Here is a 15,000-nt window from a genome sequence, read left to right as displayed (position 1 = left end):
CACGTCTTCATCCTCCTCCTCCTCCTCCTCCTCCTCCTCCTCCTCCTCCTCCTCCTCCTCCTCCTCCTCCTCCCCTCCGCCTCCAATCCCTATTTGCATCTTTCCTTCAAGTCTTTCCTTAAACCCACAGATCATTTTTATCCTCCTCCTCCTCCTCCTCCTCCTCTTCCTCCTCTAATCCTTTTCTTCTCCTCCTCCTCCTCTAATCCTTTTACTTCTCCTGCTCCTCTTCTCCTTTTACTTTTCCTGCCCCCCCTCCACCACCACCACCACCACCACCACCACCATCACCACCTCCTCTTTCTTCTCCTCCTCCTCCTCCTCCTCCTCCTCCTCCTCCTCCTACTACTACTACTACTACTACTATTACTATTATTTCTATTGCAATCGTTTTCTTCCTCTTTTAAACCTTTTATCCTAGTCTTCTTTTTCTCCCCAAATTTTCCCTTTCTTTCTTCTTTTTAATTCTACCATCACTCCTCCTCCCTCCTCCTCCTCCTCCTCCTCCTCCTCCTCCTCCTCCTCCTCCTCCTCCTCCTCCTCCTCCTCCTCCTCCTATTCCAATCATTTTTTCCTCCACATTCTATTCCCCTTTTTTTTATCTCTTCCTCCTCCTCCTCCTCCTTCTCTTCCTCTTTTTCGTGTTCTACATCCTCTAATCCTTTTCTCCTCTTCTTTCTCCTGGTAGCATTTGTCTTTTAACCTTTCCTATCACATTTTTGACTCCTCTCTCTCTCTCTCTCTCTCTCTCTCTCTCTCTCTCTCTCTCTCTCTCTCTCTCTCTCTCTGTGTGTGTGTGTGTGTGTGTTTAACTCATAGAATCTGCAGAGTTAGCATAGTCACACTTAAGCCGAGTCTGTTCTTCCCTTTGTATTCCTCCTCCTCCTCCTCCTCCTCCTCCTCCTCCTCCTCCTCCTCCTCCTCCTACTACTACTACTACTACTACTACTACTACTACTACTAATCACACCTGCAGCACCACAAAGGCAAGAACCAGCTCCCCACACTCCAAAAGACATCCCTGTTTACTTTGTCCCTCGCACTGCCTGGAAACTGGAAGGGCGAGGGAGGCCTGCAAGGAACACATGGACTGGAAGGGTGATAAGGTGAAGGGTGAAGGGTGATGGGTGAGGCGCAGCAGGGTATATGAAAGGGAAGTGACAGGGGAAAGGGGATGGTATGCCGGGAGGAGGGTATGTGTAAGACTGAGAGAAAGAGGGGGAGAGAGAGAAAGAGAGAGAGAGAGAGAGAGAGAGAGAGAGAGAGAGAGAGAGAGAGAGAGAGAGAGAGAGAGAGAGAGAGTCTTTAAAATCACATTCAAAAGTTGACCTCAGCATTTTTCTTTTTCTTTTTTTTATTTTTATACATTCTTTATGTGGTGGTGGTGATGATAGTGATGGTGATGGTGGTGATGGTGGTCATGACGGAAGTGGTGGTGGTGAGTCACGTGATACTAGAGCAGAAGAGGTGAAAGTTTGGAGAAGGAAGGAAGGATGGAAGAAAGGAATGAATGAATGAAGGAAGGAAGGAAGGAAAAAGGAAGGAAAGAAGGAAGGAAGGAATGAAGGAAGAGAAGGAAGATTGGAAAGGAGAGTAGGAGAGAGTAAGAAAAGGAGGCTGACGAAGAAAGATTAGAGGAAGAAGAGGTGGAAGAGAGAGCACAAGATAGCGAGAGAATAGAACGGAAGGAAAGAAAAGAGAGAGAGAGAGAGAGAGAGTGAGATAAGAGAGACAGGAAACGTAGTAGGGAAAGAGAAGATAATACTGGAAAACAGAAAATTAAGGAAAGGAGGAAATCGGAAAAGCTTGATAAGAGGCGAAGACAGACTGAGAAAAAGAAAAGAAAAATAGAAGGAAAAGAGAAGGCTAGAAAGAAAATGAAATGAAAATAAGAAGATAAATAAAAAAAAAAGAGAGAGAGAGACTTTAGACAAGGGAAGAAAGGAGAGAAGAGAGAAAGATAGAAAAGGAAGAAGAAAGAAGAAAGACGAAACGAAGAAGAGTAACCAATGGGAGGAAAGGAAGAGAAAGAGGGAGGGAGGAAGATGCAACAGAGGAAGGGAGGAAGGAAGGAGGGAGAGGAAGAGAGAGAAAAGCAGAACCACCACCACCACCACCACCACTGCTTCCTTTCACAAATGGCGCATCAAACAGACTGAGCAAGAAAAGAAAGAAAGAAATAGGGAGAAAAAAAAGAAAGAAAACTAAATTGAAAGAAAAGAAAGGAGAGAGCGAGAGAGAGAAAGAAATAGAAAGATGAGAGAAAAAGGAGAAAGCAAGAAGAAAGAAAATCAAAGAGAAAAAGGAAAAAAGGAAAGAAAAAAGATGAGAGAAAAAGAGAACAAGAAGAAAGAGAATTAAATAAGGAAAAAGAAAGGAAGAGAAAGAAAACGATGAAGTAGCGCATGGAAATAATACTCTCACACACACACACACACACACACACACACACAGAGAAGGGGTAGTACTTACATATGCTGCATGACATCATACAGGAAGACACCATCCGCCAGAGCAGCGTAGGTGAGGCCGCCGCCGCCATCACTCTCAAAGGTGCGCACCTGGAAACAGAAGAGGGAGTGAGTCACGAGTCACGCCTCACGCCGCCACCACCAGCTCCCATCACTACCACCGCCGCCACCACCACCACCCACTCCCCATCACTCGTAAGTCCTCTGCTCGCTCTCTCATCTTCCTCTCTCACTTTACTCCAATGTTTACTGATTATTTGCCTTTGCTCCACCTTTTCTCCACTTCCACCCATTCACTAACCCATTCCCATCCACTTACACGTCCTCTGCTCTCTCGTCTTCAATTCTTACTTTACTATAATGCTTACTAATTATTTGTTTTTATTCCATCTCTATTCTACTCCACCCATTCGCTTACCCACTCTCATCCACTTACATGTTCTCTCATTTCTCATCTTTCCCTCTTACTTTTCTCCATTGTTTACTAATTTATCTTCTTGTTCTTTGTCTAACTCTATTCCACTCCCACGCACTCACTAACCCACTCTCATCCTTACATGTTCTCTCATTTCTCATGTTCCCCTCTCACTATATTTCAATGTTTATTAATTAATCTTCTTGTTCTTTGTCTAACTCTATTCCACTCCCACGCACTCACTAACCCGCTCTCATCCACTCACAAATCGTCTTACTTCTCATTTTTCCATCTTTCAATATCTTTAAGTTTACTCATTTATCTTTTTTTTCGGTTTTTGCTCCACCTCTATTCCATATCCACACACTCACACGTCCTCTCATCTTTCTCCTCTATTCCACTCCACCTACCACATCCCCTCTCCACTTCCACTCATTCTTCCCCATATCGAAAACTCTTTCATTTTCCTATCATATCTTCTTCCACCAACACTCCGCCTCTACTCCACGCCACCCACATGTCCTCTCCACTCACTCCCACTCACCGCCTCCTTTTACGGAAAACGGTCCAATATTTATCTTATGCTCATTCAATGTTTGCTGATTAGTCTTCCTGTCCTTACACGCCTCCGCCCAACGCTACTCACTCACCTCTCTTCTTCTCTTCTCCCTCTCACCTCTCCCTCCCTCATGGAAAGCTGTCTCTATTACTGTATTATCAGTAGTAGTGGTAGTGAAAGGGGTGGTGGTAGTAGTAGTAGTAGTAGTAGTAGTAGTAGTAAAGATAACGTCCTTTCCGCCACGTGCTTCTAATTCCTCATCCTAGTCTCTCTCTCCCTCTCCCTCTCCCTCCCTCCCTCCCTCTCTCTCTCTCTCTCTCTCTCTCTCTCTCTCTCTCTCTCTCTCTCTCTCTCAGGAGGACAGTACCCTCAAGGTCATTCACACAACACCGCCTCAGTGGCCGTCCTGGCGAGGTGAGCTGAGGACCACTCCTGCCCGCGGCGTCCTGCCCCCTGCGGCCCAGAGGAGAGACATGCTTCTGCCTGTGCTGAAACGCTCTGCTCTCTCACCAATACTGCTCTCAAAGGTCACAGGGATGGTCAGCCGGATTCTCCTGAATGCTTCTCTTGTTACTGATTGTTTTCAGAGGCCACAGACACGATTGGCTGGGATCTCATGACTGTTTCTTCTATTCCTAAGACAAAATTCTTGCCAATCTGTTACTAGAATCACTAAAACAGCCCCGAACACCTGTGCCGCTAATCTTCGTATTCTGAAACGGTTTGTTCTCTCAATACGACTGTCTTCCAAGGCCATAGAGACTATGAGCTGGGTTTTCAATAGCATTTTTCTCTTCATATCGTAGAAAACTTGTTAATCTGTCACTAGAACCATAAAAACACACTTATTTGAAAATCCTTGCAACTTCAGCCAACACGAGTCTTCTGAAAGCTGTGGAGGTGCGGCAGAGAAGGATTCACATTATGCTCCACACTGATGCAAGCGGCGGGCGGCGGTGGCCAGGGCGGCGGAGCGCGTCCAAAGCATGTTCCTGATGTTCTTGATGTGTCCTTTAGCCCGGGTGCAAATTAGGTCCGTGTAACCAGTGTGTCTCGTCCTGGTCTGTGTATGTGTAGCGTTCGTGCATGGATGGTTTGCTTGTGTTGCCTCCGTGCGTCTGTCTTCCTGTCTGTCTGTCTGTCTGTCTGGTTCGTGTTTATTTTTCATCAGGAATGTTTTCAAAGATTTATTGCGTTCTCGTGTGCAGAATCCTTTCTAAAATATCACTAGAATAATGGAAACATTTCAAAATCTAAGATATCTTCCAGTACAGTCTGACTGCAAGTCTTTTCCCTATTGGCAACAGAGACTATTAAACTGGAGTCATGAAAACACTTGAAAACCTTAACATAGCTTCCAGTAAAACCGATCTAAGGTAATATAGAGCGTATTAGTGAGGCTGAATCCTTGTTAACCTGTCTAATCGTGTTTTTATTAATATATTTCCTATTAGTGATGCAGAATCTATGGGAAAGTAACGATGAGGGCAGCAATGAGCACCATCTTTCACCCCGTAACGGATATCTATGGTAAACTATCACTGAAATCACACACAAAACATCTGAAACGCCCAGACATCTTCCACGAGAGCATGGCAAGTGTACAGCGATAGTAGAGCGTGGAAACGTTTAAGTAATAGTGTCCTTTTGTGTGGTCAGTCATGCTCATTGAGCGTTCCCTCATCGAACTGTTTTCAAGGGCCAAGGAAAATAATTGGAGTGACTTTACGAGTGTTCTTTCCTGTTGATAACGTGTAGCTCTTCTTTAACTAGCTCTGGAATCATTAAAACTCTCCCCTAGGCCCTTTCCCTATTAGCACATTCTTGTTCAACTATCAGTATATACAGCTATCAAAAACACTCTTGAAAACCCACAGACACATTCCACAACACGCTGGTGGATATAAAAAAAAACAAAGCAAGGTAACGTCGTCTTTCTCTCCACCTCTCCTAAGCGCTTTCCCTATTAGCAAATTCTTGTTCAACTATCAGTATATACAGCTATCAAAAACACTCTTAATACCCCTCATACACACTCCACAATGCGCTGGTGGATATAACACAAGAGCAGAGCAATGTAACGTTAGGGAACTGTGTCTTCTGTCTCCCCTTCTTCTAAGCGTTTTTCCTATTAGCAAATTCCTGTCAAACTATCACTACAACTATCAAAAAACACCTTTAATACCCCACAGTCACAATACGCTGGTGGATATAAAAAAAAAAAGCAGAAGCGAGGTAACGTTAGGGATCTGTCTTCTGTCTCCATTCTTCTAAGCGTTTTTCCTATTAGCAAATTCTTGTCAAACTATTACCAGAATCACGAAAACGCTCTTGGAAACACCACCAGACACCTGTTGAATATACAAGAACAGAGCGAGAAAACGTTTAGGAACAATGTCTCTCTCTCTCTCTCTCTCTCTCTCTCTCTCTCTCTCTCTCTCTCTCTCTCTCATCCGCGAGGCCTGGAGCGACGCGCGGCTCAGAGGGGTTTGCTGACTAGCTGCAGGAGGCGTTGACCCTTCCCCGGTAACTGCATTGGGCGCGCAGTCACGGCCGCGGGAAAAGGAACGTGCCGACCACCCCGCCCAATCCCGCCACCACCACCACCACCACCACCACCACCACCACCACCACATCAGACTAGCGAAGACCGTATTCGTATGTTTGGTTTTCACACGATTATGATTGACTCTCTCTCTCTCTCTCTCTCTCTCTCTCTGGATTCGGGATGACGGGTTAATTTTCTTTTTTTTTTTTTATTCTTTTCGTGTGTATTACCTTTGTTCTTTGTCTTCTTTAATAGGTATTGTTTTTTTTTTTATTTCCTTCTTCTCTATTCGCTTCTTATTCTTCTTACGGTGTCTCCAGTTTTTAGTTTTTCTTTTTTTTTTTTTCCTTTTTTTGTGATCTTTTGTATTTTCTGCATTTTCGTCTTCCTCTTCTTCTTCTTCCGTTTTCTATTCTTTCTTCAATCCTATTTATGTTCTTCCTTCGTCTTGTTTTTTTTTTTTTTCCTTTTCATCTTATCTGAGTCATTCTTTCTTTTCTTCTATCTTTTTTTTCTCTTTGCTCCATTTTCTCCCTTCTTCCTTTACTTTCTTTTCCTTCTTCATTTTTTGTCTCAATTTACTAATCCTTCATTTTCTTACTTCCTCCATTCTCTTTCTTTCTTTCTTTCTTCTGTTACTCTTTATTTTTGTTCATATTACCTCTTGTTCCTTTTCCATCTCGTCTCTATGTATTCCTCCTCCTCCTCCTCCTCCTCCTCCTCCTCCTCCTCCTCCTTCTCATTCACATCCTCCTTCTCTTCCTCTTCTCCACCTCCTTTTTTTTTCTCATCTCATTAATTCTGGTCACTTTCCTTCTTCCTCTTCTTTCGCTTCATCTCTTTCCTGGTCTCCTCCTCCTCCTCCTCCTCCTCCTCCTCCTCCTCCTCCTCTTCTTCTTCTTCTTCTTCTTGTTCCTGTTCTTGTTCCTGTTCCTGTTCCTTCTCCTTCTCCTCCTCCTCCTCCTTTTACCCATCACATCACGCACGACAACCCTTCTCAACACAACCAGATTAGCAACAAAAAAAAAAAAAAAAAGGAGGGAAAGAAAACACACAAACTCCGCTACATTAAGGTTAACAGTGTCCGTGTGTGTGTGTGTGTGTGTGTGTGTGTGTGTGTGTGTGTGTGTGTGTGTGTGTGTGTGTGTGTGTGGAACCTCATTTGGGCAGGAATAAAAGGGAGTGTGTTTAGAAATAATATTACAGTTAGTGTGTGTGTGTGTGTGTGTGTGTGTGTGTGTGTGTGTGTGTGTGTGTGTGTGTGTGTGTGTGTGTGAGTCACGTTCCGTCCCGTTGCCTCTGTGTGTGTGTGTGTGTGTGTGTGTGTGTGTGTGTGTGTGTGTGTGTGTGTGTGTGTGTGTGTGTGTGTGTGAATCTGCCAAATAGACAGCCTTTGTATTCTGATTTGGGGGGGAGACGGGGAGGGAGAGGGAGAGGGAGAGGAGAGTAAGGAAGAGGGAGGGAAAGGGGAGAATGGAGGGGAGACAAGAAGGGGGGAAGACATTGAGGCGGGGATGGGGAGGGGAAAGAGGACTGTGGGATGTGCTGAATGTCTGTCCGTCTGTGTTCCCTCTGTATGTATGTATGTATGTATGTATGTATGTATGAATTTCTCTGTTCCTGTTTCCTCCATAGATTTGTGGCTTAGAGAGAGAGAGAGAGAGAGAGAGAGAGAGAGAGAGAGAGAGAGAGAGAGAGAGAGAGAGAGAGATTAAAAAGACAGGCACGTGTATAAAGAAGAGGAAGAGGAGGAGGAGGAGGAGGAGGAGGAGGAGGAGGAGGAGGAGGAGGAGGAAAAATAAAAGAATGTGAAAGAGGAGAAAGAAACTTAACAATGATAAGGAAGGTAAAAAAATATATATAACAAGAAACGAAGAAAAGAGAGAAAAAAAAAGAGAGGAGAAGGAGGAAGAAGAGGACGCAGATAAGTAGGGGAAAAAGGAGAAGCTGAAAGGAAAAAATAGAGAAAGAAACATGGGAGGTATAAAAAACACACACACACACACACACACACACACACACACACACACACGTCACAGAGTCTTATTATGAACAAAAAGACACATGTAGCGTATACCCAGAGAGAGAGAGAGAGAGAGAGAGAGAGAGAGAGAGAGAGAGAGAGAATGAGACAGCACAGCGACCAAACCACTGAACCGTGACGTCCGATGAGAGAGAGAGAGAGAGAGAGAGAGAGAGAGAGAGAGAGAGAGAGAGAGAGAGAGAGAGAGAGAGAGAGAGTAAATAAGGAACAGAAAACGTGATTCATGGGGAGAAAACGACGCACAATGAATGAAGGGAACCGCTTATTTAAAAATGTGACGAAAACATAACAAAAAATAAATAAATAAATAAAAACGTAAATACGAAAAAAATGCAAACAATAAAACAAAATGAATTGACAAACACAACGAAACTCAGAATATGAACATCTAAGACCCGTATTCTAAAAGGCTCTACTCTCTCACCATCACTGCTTCCCAAAGGCTCCTGTTGAACATACTCGTGTTTTTGAGAGTATTTATTTTTATTTTTTTATGGTTACGGTGACACATTGGCAAGCTTTCCAGTTTATTTAAAAAGAGAAAACTGTCTTGAAAACTTCGCTAATTGTCTCTGTGGCCTTGTAAAATGTCGTAGTCAGAGAGAGAGAGAGAGAGAGAGGCGTTTCTAAATACGGGCTTGAATCGCAGCGTAACATTCATATTTCTGAGCGTCGCCTGTAACAATTCACGGCGTCGCTCTCAACTCAAGTCCCGTCACGCTGAGCCGCCGTCACCACAGCAGGACTCCCACGACGGTGACGCGATGATGTTAGCGAGCCTGGTGCCTCTTTGTGATGTTACGCTGCGCTGGTCATCATCCTCAGGCCTTTTCTTCTTCTTTTTCTTCTTCTTCTTCTTCTCTTAACCCTGACCTTAACCCTTTCACGACGATGAATAGCACCTCAAAACATTTAGGGACTTTCTGAAACGCTTCTCCAGACCACCTCTACTATATTCAAAAGAGTCTAGTTAGTTGAAGTGACACAGGTTTTAGAAAGGTGGTTCAATGATTCTAGTTACAGATTAACATGGTTTGCAAGGTTTTCACAGAAGAGACACACTTGAGACCCCGGTTAGTCATTTTTGTAGCTTTTGAAAATAATCTTGAGAGAGCAAAACGATTGATTCTAAATACGTGCACGAAATCTTTTATAGCCATATACAACAAAGAAGTTTCCAGTTCTAATTAGAAGCGACACGGGTTTTGAAGAGTGACTCCATGGTTCTAGTGGCAGATTAAGATTTTTTTACGGTTTTGACAGAAGAAACACACTTGAGAACCTGGTTAGTCATTTCTGTGGCTTTTGAAAATAGTCAAGAGAGAGCAGAGCGTTTTTGAGCACGTGCGTACCAATAATGAATTCAATCTTGTACAAACACATACAAGAATGAAAGGAATAAAGAATTAATATTTTTTTACAAGTTTCTAGTCTGTGAATAATGTATCAGGTGGCTATCGAACAAGAACAAATATTTCTAGAGTGGTTAGTGACTGGGGAAGAAGATACTAAATAGCAGTGAAAGGATGAATGTGTCCCAGAAACAACACCAAGTACGTACAATCCTATTTCATCAGTTTTTCTTCCGAGTTATTGCCGGTAAACGAAGCAACATGTTCTCTGAAGCGTACAGCAGGTTACTGGGGCTAGCTTTTTTCCACTGTCTGATTCTTCCTTATCATGTTACCCTGCGTTGGTCATCCTGAGGTCTCTTCCCTACCGTTTCCTGACCTTAACGCTTTCCTGGCCTTACCGCACCATGCCAAGCTACGTTATGCAACCTTGAGCTACTGTGGCTTACTGTTGTCTCATAGTAATGATGTGGGAACTTTTCAATTATTCCTGACATTAATTCCTTCAGTACTAAGACGCATTTCTACCTTGAGTTTTAGGTGTGATAGGAAGGGTCTATGGAGGTCAGAAGATTTATGGCCACAGTCTTTACTATTTTAATCCCCCACATAAGTTTTTGAAGCTGTATAAAATCAGCAAATAGTAAGCAGAATGAATATGGAAACATGTCATGCAACTGAAGGGGTTAAGGTGGAACTAACGTGACATGAAGGCCTTCCCGCACCACGCCAAGCCACATTATAAAAGCTTCGGTTACTGTGGCCTACTGTTGTCTGGTTCCTCGTAATGATAATAATGAGGCCTCTTCTCCGACTGTTCCTGACCTTGAGGTGAAATTAACGTAACTTCAACGCCTCAATGCTTCCCTGACCTTCCTGCACCTCGTCATAAAGGTTTCAATTGTTGTTGTTTACTCTTTCTGCTCTTGTTAAGTCAGTGTTGATGTTACTTTTTAATCTAAATCATCATTTTCATCCTTCTTTCCCTTTAACTCCTTCAGTGCAATGACACGTTTTCATGTTCATTCTATTCACTATTTGGCCATTTTATACACCATGAGAAGCTTTGTGGGGATCAAAATAATGAAAACTTTAGCCATTAATCTTCTAACATCCATAGACCCTTTCTAATGTAAATAAAATTGTCTAATCACACCCAAAACTCGTGATAGAAATGCGTCCCTGCACTAAAGGAGTTAACATTGTGTTGGTTGAAGTTTGAAATAAATAAATGAATGAATAAATGATAACAAAGAAATAAGATGGACGACGTGCAATTTATCTAACTGTTATCCGTTCCGTTTTACTTATTCATTTATTTATTCTATTCTATTTTTTTTTTTTGTATTACTTTTACCTTATTCATTCATAACTCATTCGTTTATCCTTTACCATGTTGATTCCTTATTTCATTCCATCATACTATATTCTATTCACTTCCTCTCATTTTCAGAATAAGTGCATTTCTTTTCACTCCCCATTTCCAAACTCCAAACCTTCGTCCTTCAACCACACACACACACACACACACACACACACACACACACAATTTCACACACAACACACGTACTTCATACCTCTATATATAACAAAACACAAAAAAAACACATAATCAACACAACCAAACACTTCTCACTGTACCCCAAACATTAAAACCTGAAATTAAGGCTACTTTTTCCCATTTTTGTTCCTTCCTTACGTCTCTTTCACAATTAAAGAAGCCATCACGTCATAAAAAGCTGTCAGTCTTAAGAGGAGATGCGTGTATCGAGAGAGAGAGAGAGAGAGAGAGAGAGAGAGAGAGAGAGAGAGAGAGAGAGAGAGAGAGAGAGAGAGAGAGAGAGAGAGACTATGGCCAAAGATTCCCACGTCACCACATCAGCCTCCGGAGCAAAGTAGGCCTAATAATGCTGCTGTTGTTGTTTTTGTTGTTGTTTTTTGTTACCTTTTGTTTTTTGCTTTGTTCTGTTTCTTCCCAAGGCAAGTTTTGGAGCTAGGAACCTTGGATGGATGACTGGACGGATGGTTTGTTGGCTGCATGGATGGTTGTGTGGGTAGTTGGATGGTTGGGTAGATGGATGTATGGATTGTTAGGTAGATGGATGAATGGGTGGATGAATGCCTTGGATGGATGGGTGGGTGGGTAGTTAGATGGATGGTTGAGTAGATGGATGTATGGATTGTTAGGTAGATGGATGAATGAGTGGATGAATGTCTTAGATTGATGGGTGGGTAACTGGATGGCTGGGTAGACGGATAGATGGTTGGCTGGATGGTTGAATGACTGTATGGATGGATGGATAAACAGATACATGGATGGTTCGTTCCGTACGTTGGTTGGCTAATGAAGCGAGGTAACAGTTTCAATACTATCTCCGTTACCAGTATCAACATTCGGTCATCCCACCATAATTTGCAAACAATCCATGACTTTTTTTTTTTTCCTTTTCCTTTTCCTTCCCTCAAGAGATTCACCTTCTGACAAAAGTTATCCGTAAAAAAAAATTAAAAAGGATAAAAAAACAACACTAATGATAATAATGATTCAAGATACACAAAATAAACTTTAGCCAAGAAAATTTAACCTCGGTTGTGTCTTTCTTCTTCTCCTCAACCTACATATAATTTCCCCATAAACAGCGCAATCTATACGTACATTACATTTTCCCTCAAGGCATCTTACGTAACAGTGTAGCAAAACTGGTGTCTCGTATCGTCTTTTTATAGAGAGTTCACTACAGCACATTAACTTGTCTCCCCCGCGGCTGACACACCCATCCACACACACACACACACACACACACACACACACACACACACCATGGAATGACCAGGAGATTCGCGGCACATTCGTTTCTCGTTGTTGTTGTTGTTGTAGCTGTTGTTGTTGCCTGTACAGGTGTGCGGGTCTATGTTTGGTCAGGTGGAATGGACAAGGTGCAGTGGAGGACTGGGTGAGTGAGGGAGGCACAGGAATGTGGATTGAGGAAGGGAAGAGTGGCGGAGGGAGGGAGATGTGGATAGAAACATGCATGGATAGAGAAACATGGGTAGGGGAAAGGAATGAAGGAAGAGGAGAATGAAGAAGAAAGGAAGAAAGAACGGGAACTAGAGAAACGAAGATAGATATACTGTATATAAAAAACGTGAAAAAAGAAACAATAAAAAACAGTAAGAAAGAAAAAAAAGAAAGGATTAAAGAATAAAAAAAAAAAAAGCTATAAAAGAAAAAAAAAGAAAATACGAAACAAAAACCGAAAAACAAAGGAAAAGTAAGAAGGTTAATGATTATTGGTTCAAATATCTAGTAAGACAAACAAACAAACAAACAAAGTGATTAACAAACTACAAGGCAATTAAAAGAAACCCACATCACAAAGCAAACCTCAGCAAACAAACCCTCACATTTTCCACTCAAGATGGCTACTAACTAACAACCAAATAACAACTAACCACCAACTAACTAGCAACTAACAACCAACTAACTAAAAACTAACCAAACTAACCTAACCTAACATCCATAATACTCCTCCCTGTGTGAGTCACGCCTCCCCCTCATCGCCTCCTGTCAGGCCGTGAGTGGAGCAAAAAGGTAAGGTAAAGGGCGCTAGTAAGACCTTCACGCCACCGCCGCCACCGCCCCACTCACCTCCACACGCCCACTCCACGCACGCATGCACACACACACACACGCACACACACACCTTCCTTCCCCACAACGCACACCAAGTGACTCCTTTTATATAACTTTTTTTTTATATTCCTACAGGTGTGGTAGTGACTGTGGTAGTGATCATTATTTTGCTTCTCTCTCTCTCTCTCTCTCTCTCTCTCTCTCTCTCTCTCTCTCTCTCTCTCTCTCTCTCTCTCTCTCTCTCTCTCTCTCTCTCTTCCATCGACAAGTCTCCCGTTTTCTTCCATCTCCTTCCCATTCACTTTCAGTTCTTTACCTTACCACCTTCCTCTACGTTCTCTCTCTCTCTCTCTCTCTCTCTCTCTCTCTCTCTCTCTCTCTCTCTCTCACTTTCCTCGTCCTTCTATGCACGTTCCTTTGCCTCCCTCCCTGCCTCCTTCACTCTCTCCTCCATCTATCGTTCCCAGGTGTGTGTCCGTCACCACCTGGCTAAGAGTTAATTGCCCTCCACCCTCCTATCTCGTATCCTCATCTCTTAGTCTCCTCATACACGCACGCTGGTGACAGGAGTGAAGGTTATAACATATGTCAACACACAGCCAGCCGTCTTGTCATGTCAGTAGAGATGTTGTGTGACAGTGTAGTGGAGTTGATGTTAATGGGACTCTTTTTTTAAGCTGTTGGTGTGGTAATTTTTTTGTGTGTGTGTGTGTGTGTGTGTGTGTGTGTGTGTGTGTGTGTGTGTGTGTGTGTGTGTGTGTGTGTGTGTGTGTGTGTGTGTGTGTGTGTGTGTGTTATGTTGTTATGGGGGTGGGAAACATAACGTAAAGATGTCAGTCAGTGAGTTAGTCACACACACACACACACACACACACACACACACACACACACACACACACACACACACACACACACACACACGTACTGTTCTACTCATCTTTCTCCGGACGCCCACCCCTTCTCTCTCTCTCTCTCTCTCTCTCTCTCTCTCTCTCTCTCTCTCTCTCTCTCTCTCTATCAAGGCACACAATCAAACCACCTCACTCGTCTCACAATGACCCTTTAAAAACACCCCTTTAAATGCACAACACAGCATAACACAATACTAATGACGCTCCTCTCCCACCCTCTCACTCTCACCACACCCACTCTCACACTCTCACACGTGCACACTCCTCTCCCCCCTCCTCTTTATTCAGTGTGCAAGAGTGAATGAGAGTGAATAGAAAAACTACTCTAATGGAAGTATGGAAGGGTATGGGAGGGTGTGGAAGAGTGGTGTATGGTAGGGTATGGTAGGGTATGGTATGATTTTCTGTTTTATTCTTTCATATCTTCTCACTACCTCCTCCTCCTCCTCCTCCTCTTCTTCTTCACAGTATTTCATCCCTATATCCTTCATCTCCTCTTCCTTCTCCTCCTCCTCCTCCTCCTCCTCCTCCTCCTCCTCTTAATAAGACCCTCATTCTTACCTCCTACTCATCTTCCTCCTCTTGAAAATAGCTCCTCCTAAAATCTCAATAATACCTCCTCTTCCTTACCTCCTCCACCTCCTCCTCCTCTTCTTCCACCTCCTTCAAAATACAATCTCATTTCACCTCCTCTCACCCTTAAAAAAAAAAAAAAAAACTTACCTACCCTCTTGAAAACCCAACAGACCTTCCTCCAACCCTCCTTTCTATCTCCTCCTTCTCCTCCTCCTCCTCCTCCTCCTCCTCCTCCTCCTCCTCCTCCTCTTCATCTTCCCCGTCAGGTTCTCATTCACAGATTGGACAAGGCGTTGCATCACCACCAGCAGCGCCACCTCTCTCTCTCTCTCTCTCTCTCTCTCTCTCTCTCTCTCTCAGACCACAAGGCAAGACAGAGGGAGCGACCAGCAAGTGAAAACCATCGCGTGCAAGGACTCCGTGTGTGTGTGTGTGTGTGTGTGTGTGTGTGTGTGTGTGTGTGTGTGTGTGTGTGTGTGTGTGTGTGTGT

At 43.3% G+C, this 15,000-nt stretch overlaps 1 protein-coding gene across 1 annotated transcript in view; it reads right to left on the bottom strand.

The window, feature by feature from the left end:
• The window catches only part of LOC123514659 (girdin-like), a 320,990-nt gene that overhangs the window by 298,748 nt on the left and 7,242 nt on the right, over positions 1-15,000 (bottom strand). The window contains 1 exon segment of the mRNA XM_045272682.1: positions 2,473-2,561. Coding sequence (XP_045128617.1) covers positions 2,473-2,561 — 89 coding nt within the window.

This window comes from Portunus trituberculatus, chromosome 38, assembly GCF_017591435.1.
Source record: "Portunus trituberculatus isolate SZX2019 chromosome 38, ASM1759143v1, whole genome shotgun sequence".
Taxonomy (NCBI): Eukaryota; Metazoa; Arthropoda; class Malacostraca; order Decapoda; family Portunidae; genus Portunus; species Portunus trituberculatus.
This window is presented reverse-complemented; position numbering and strand designations above follow the sequence as displayed.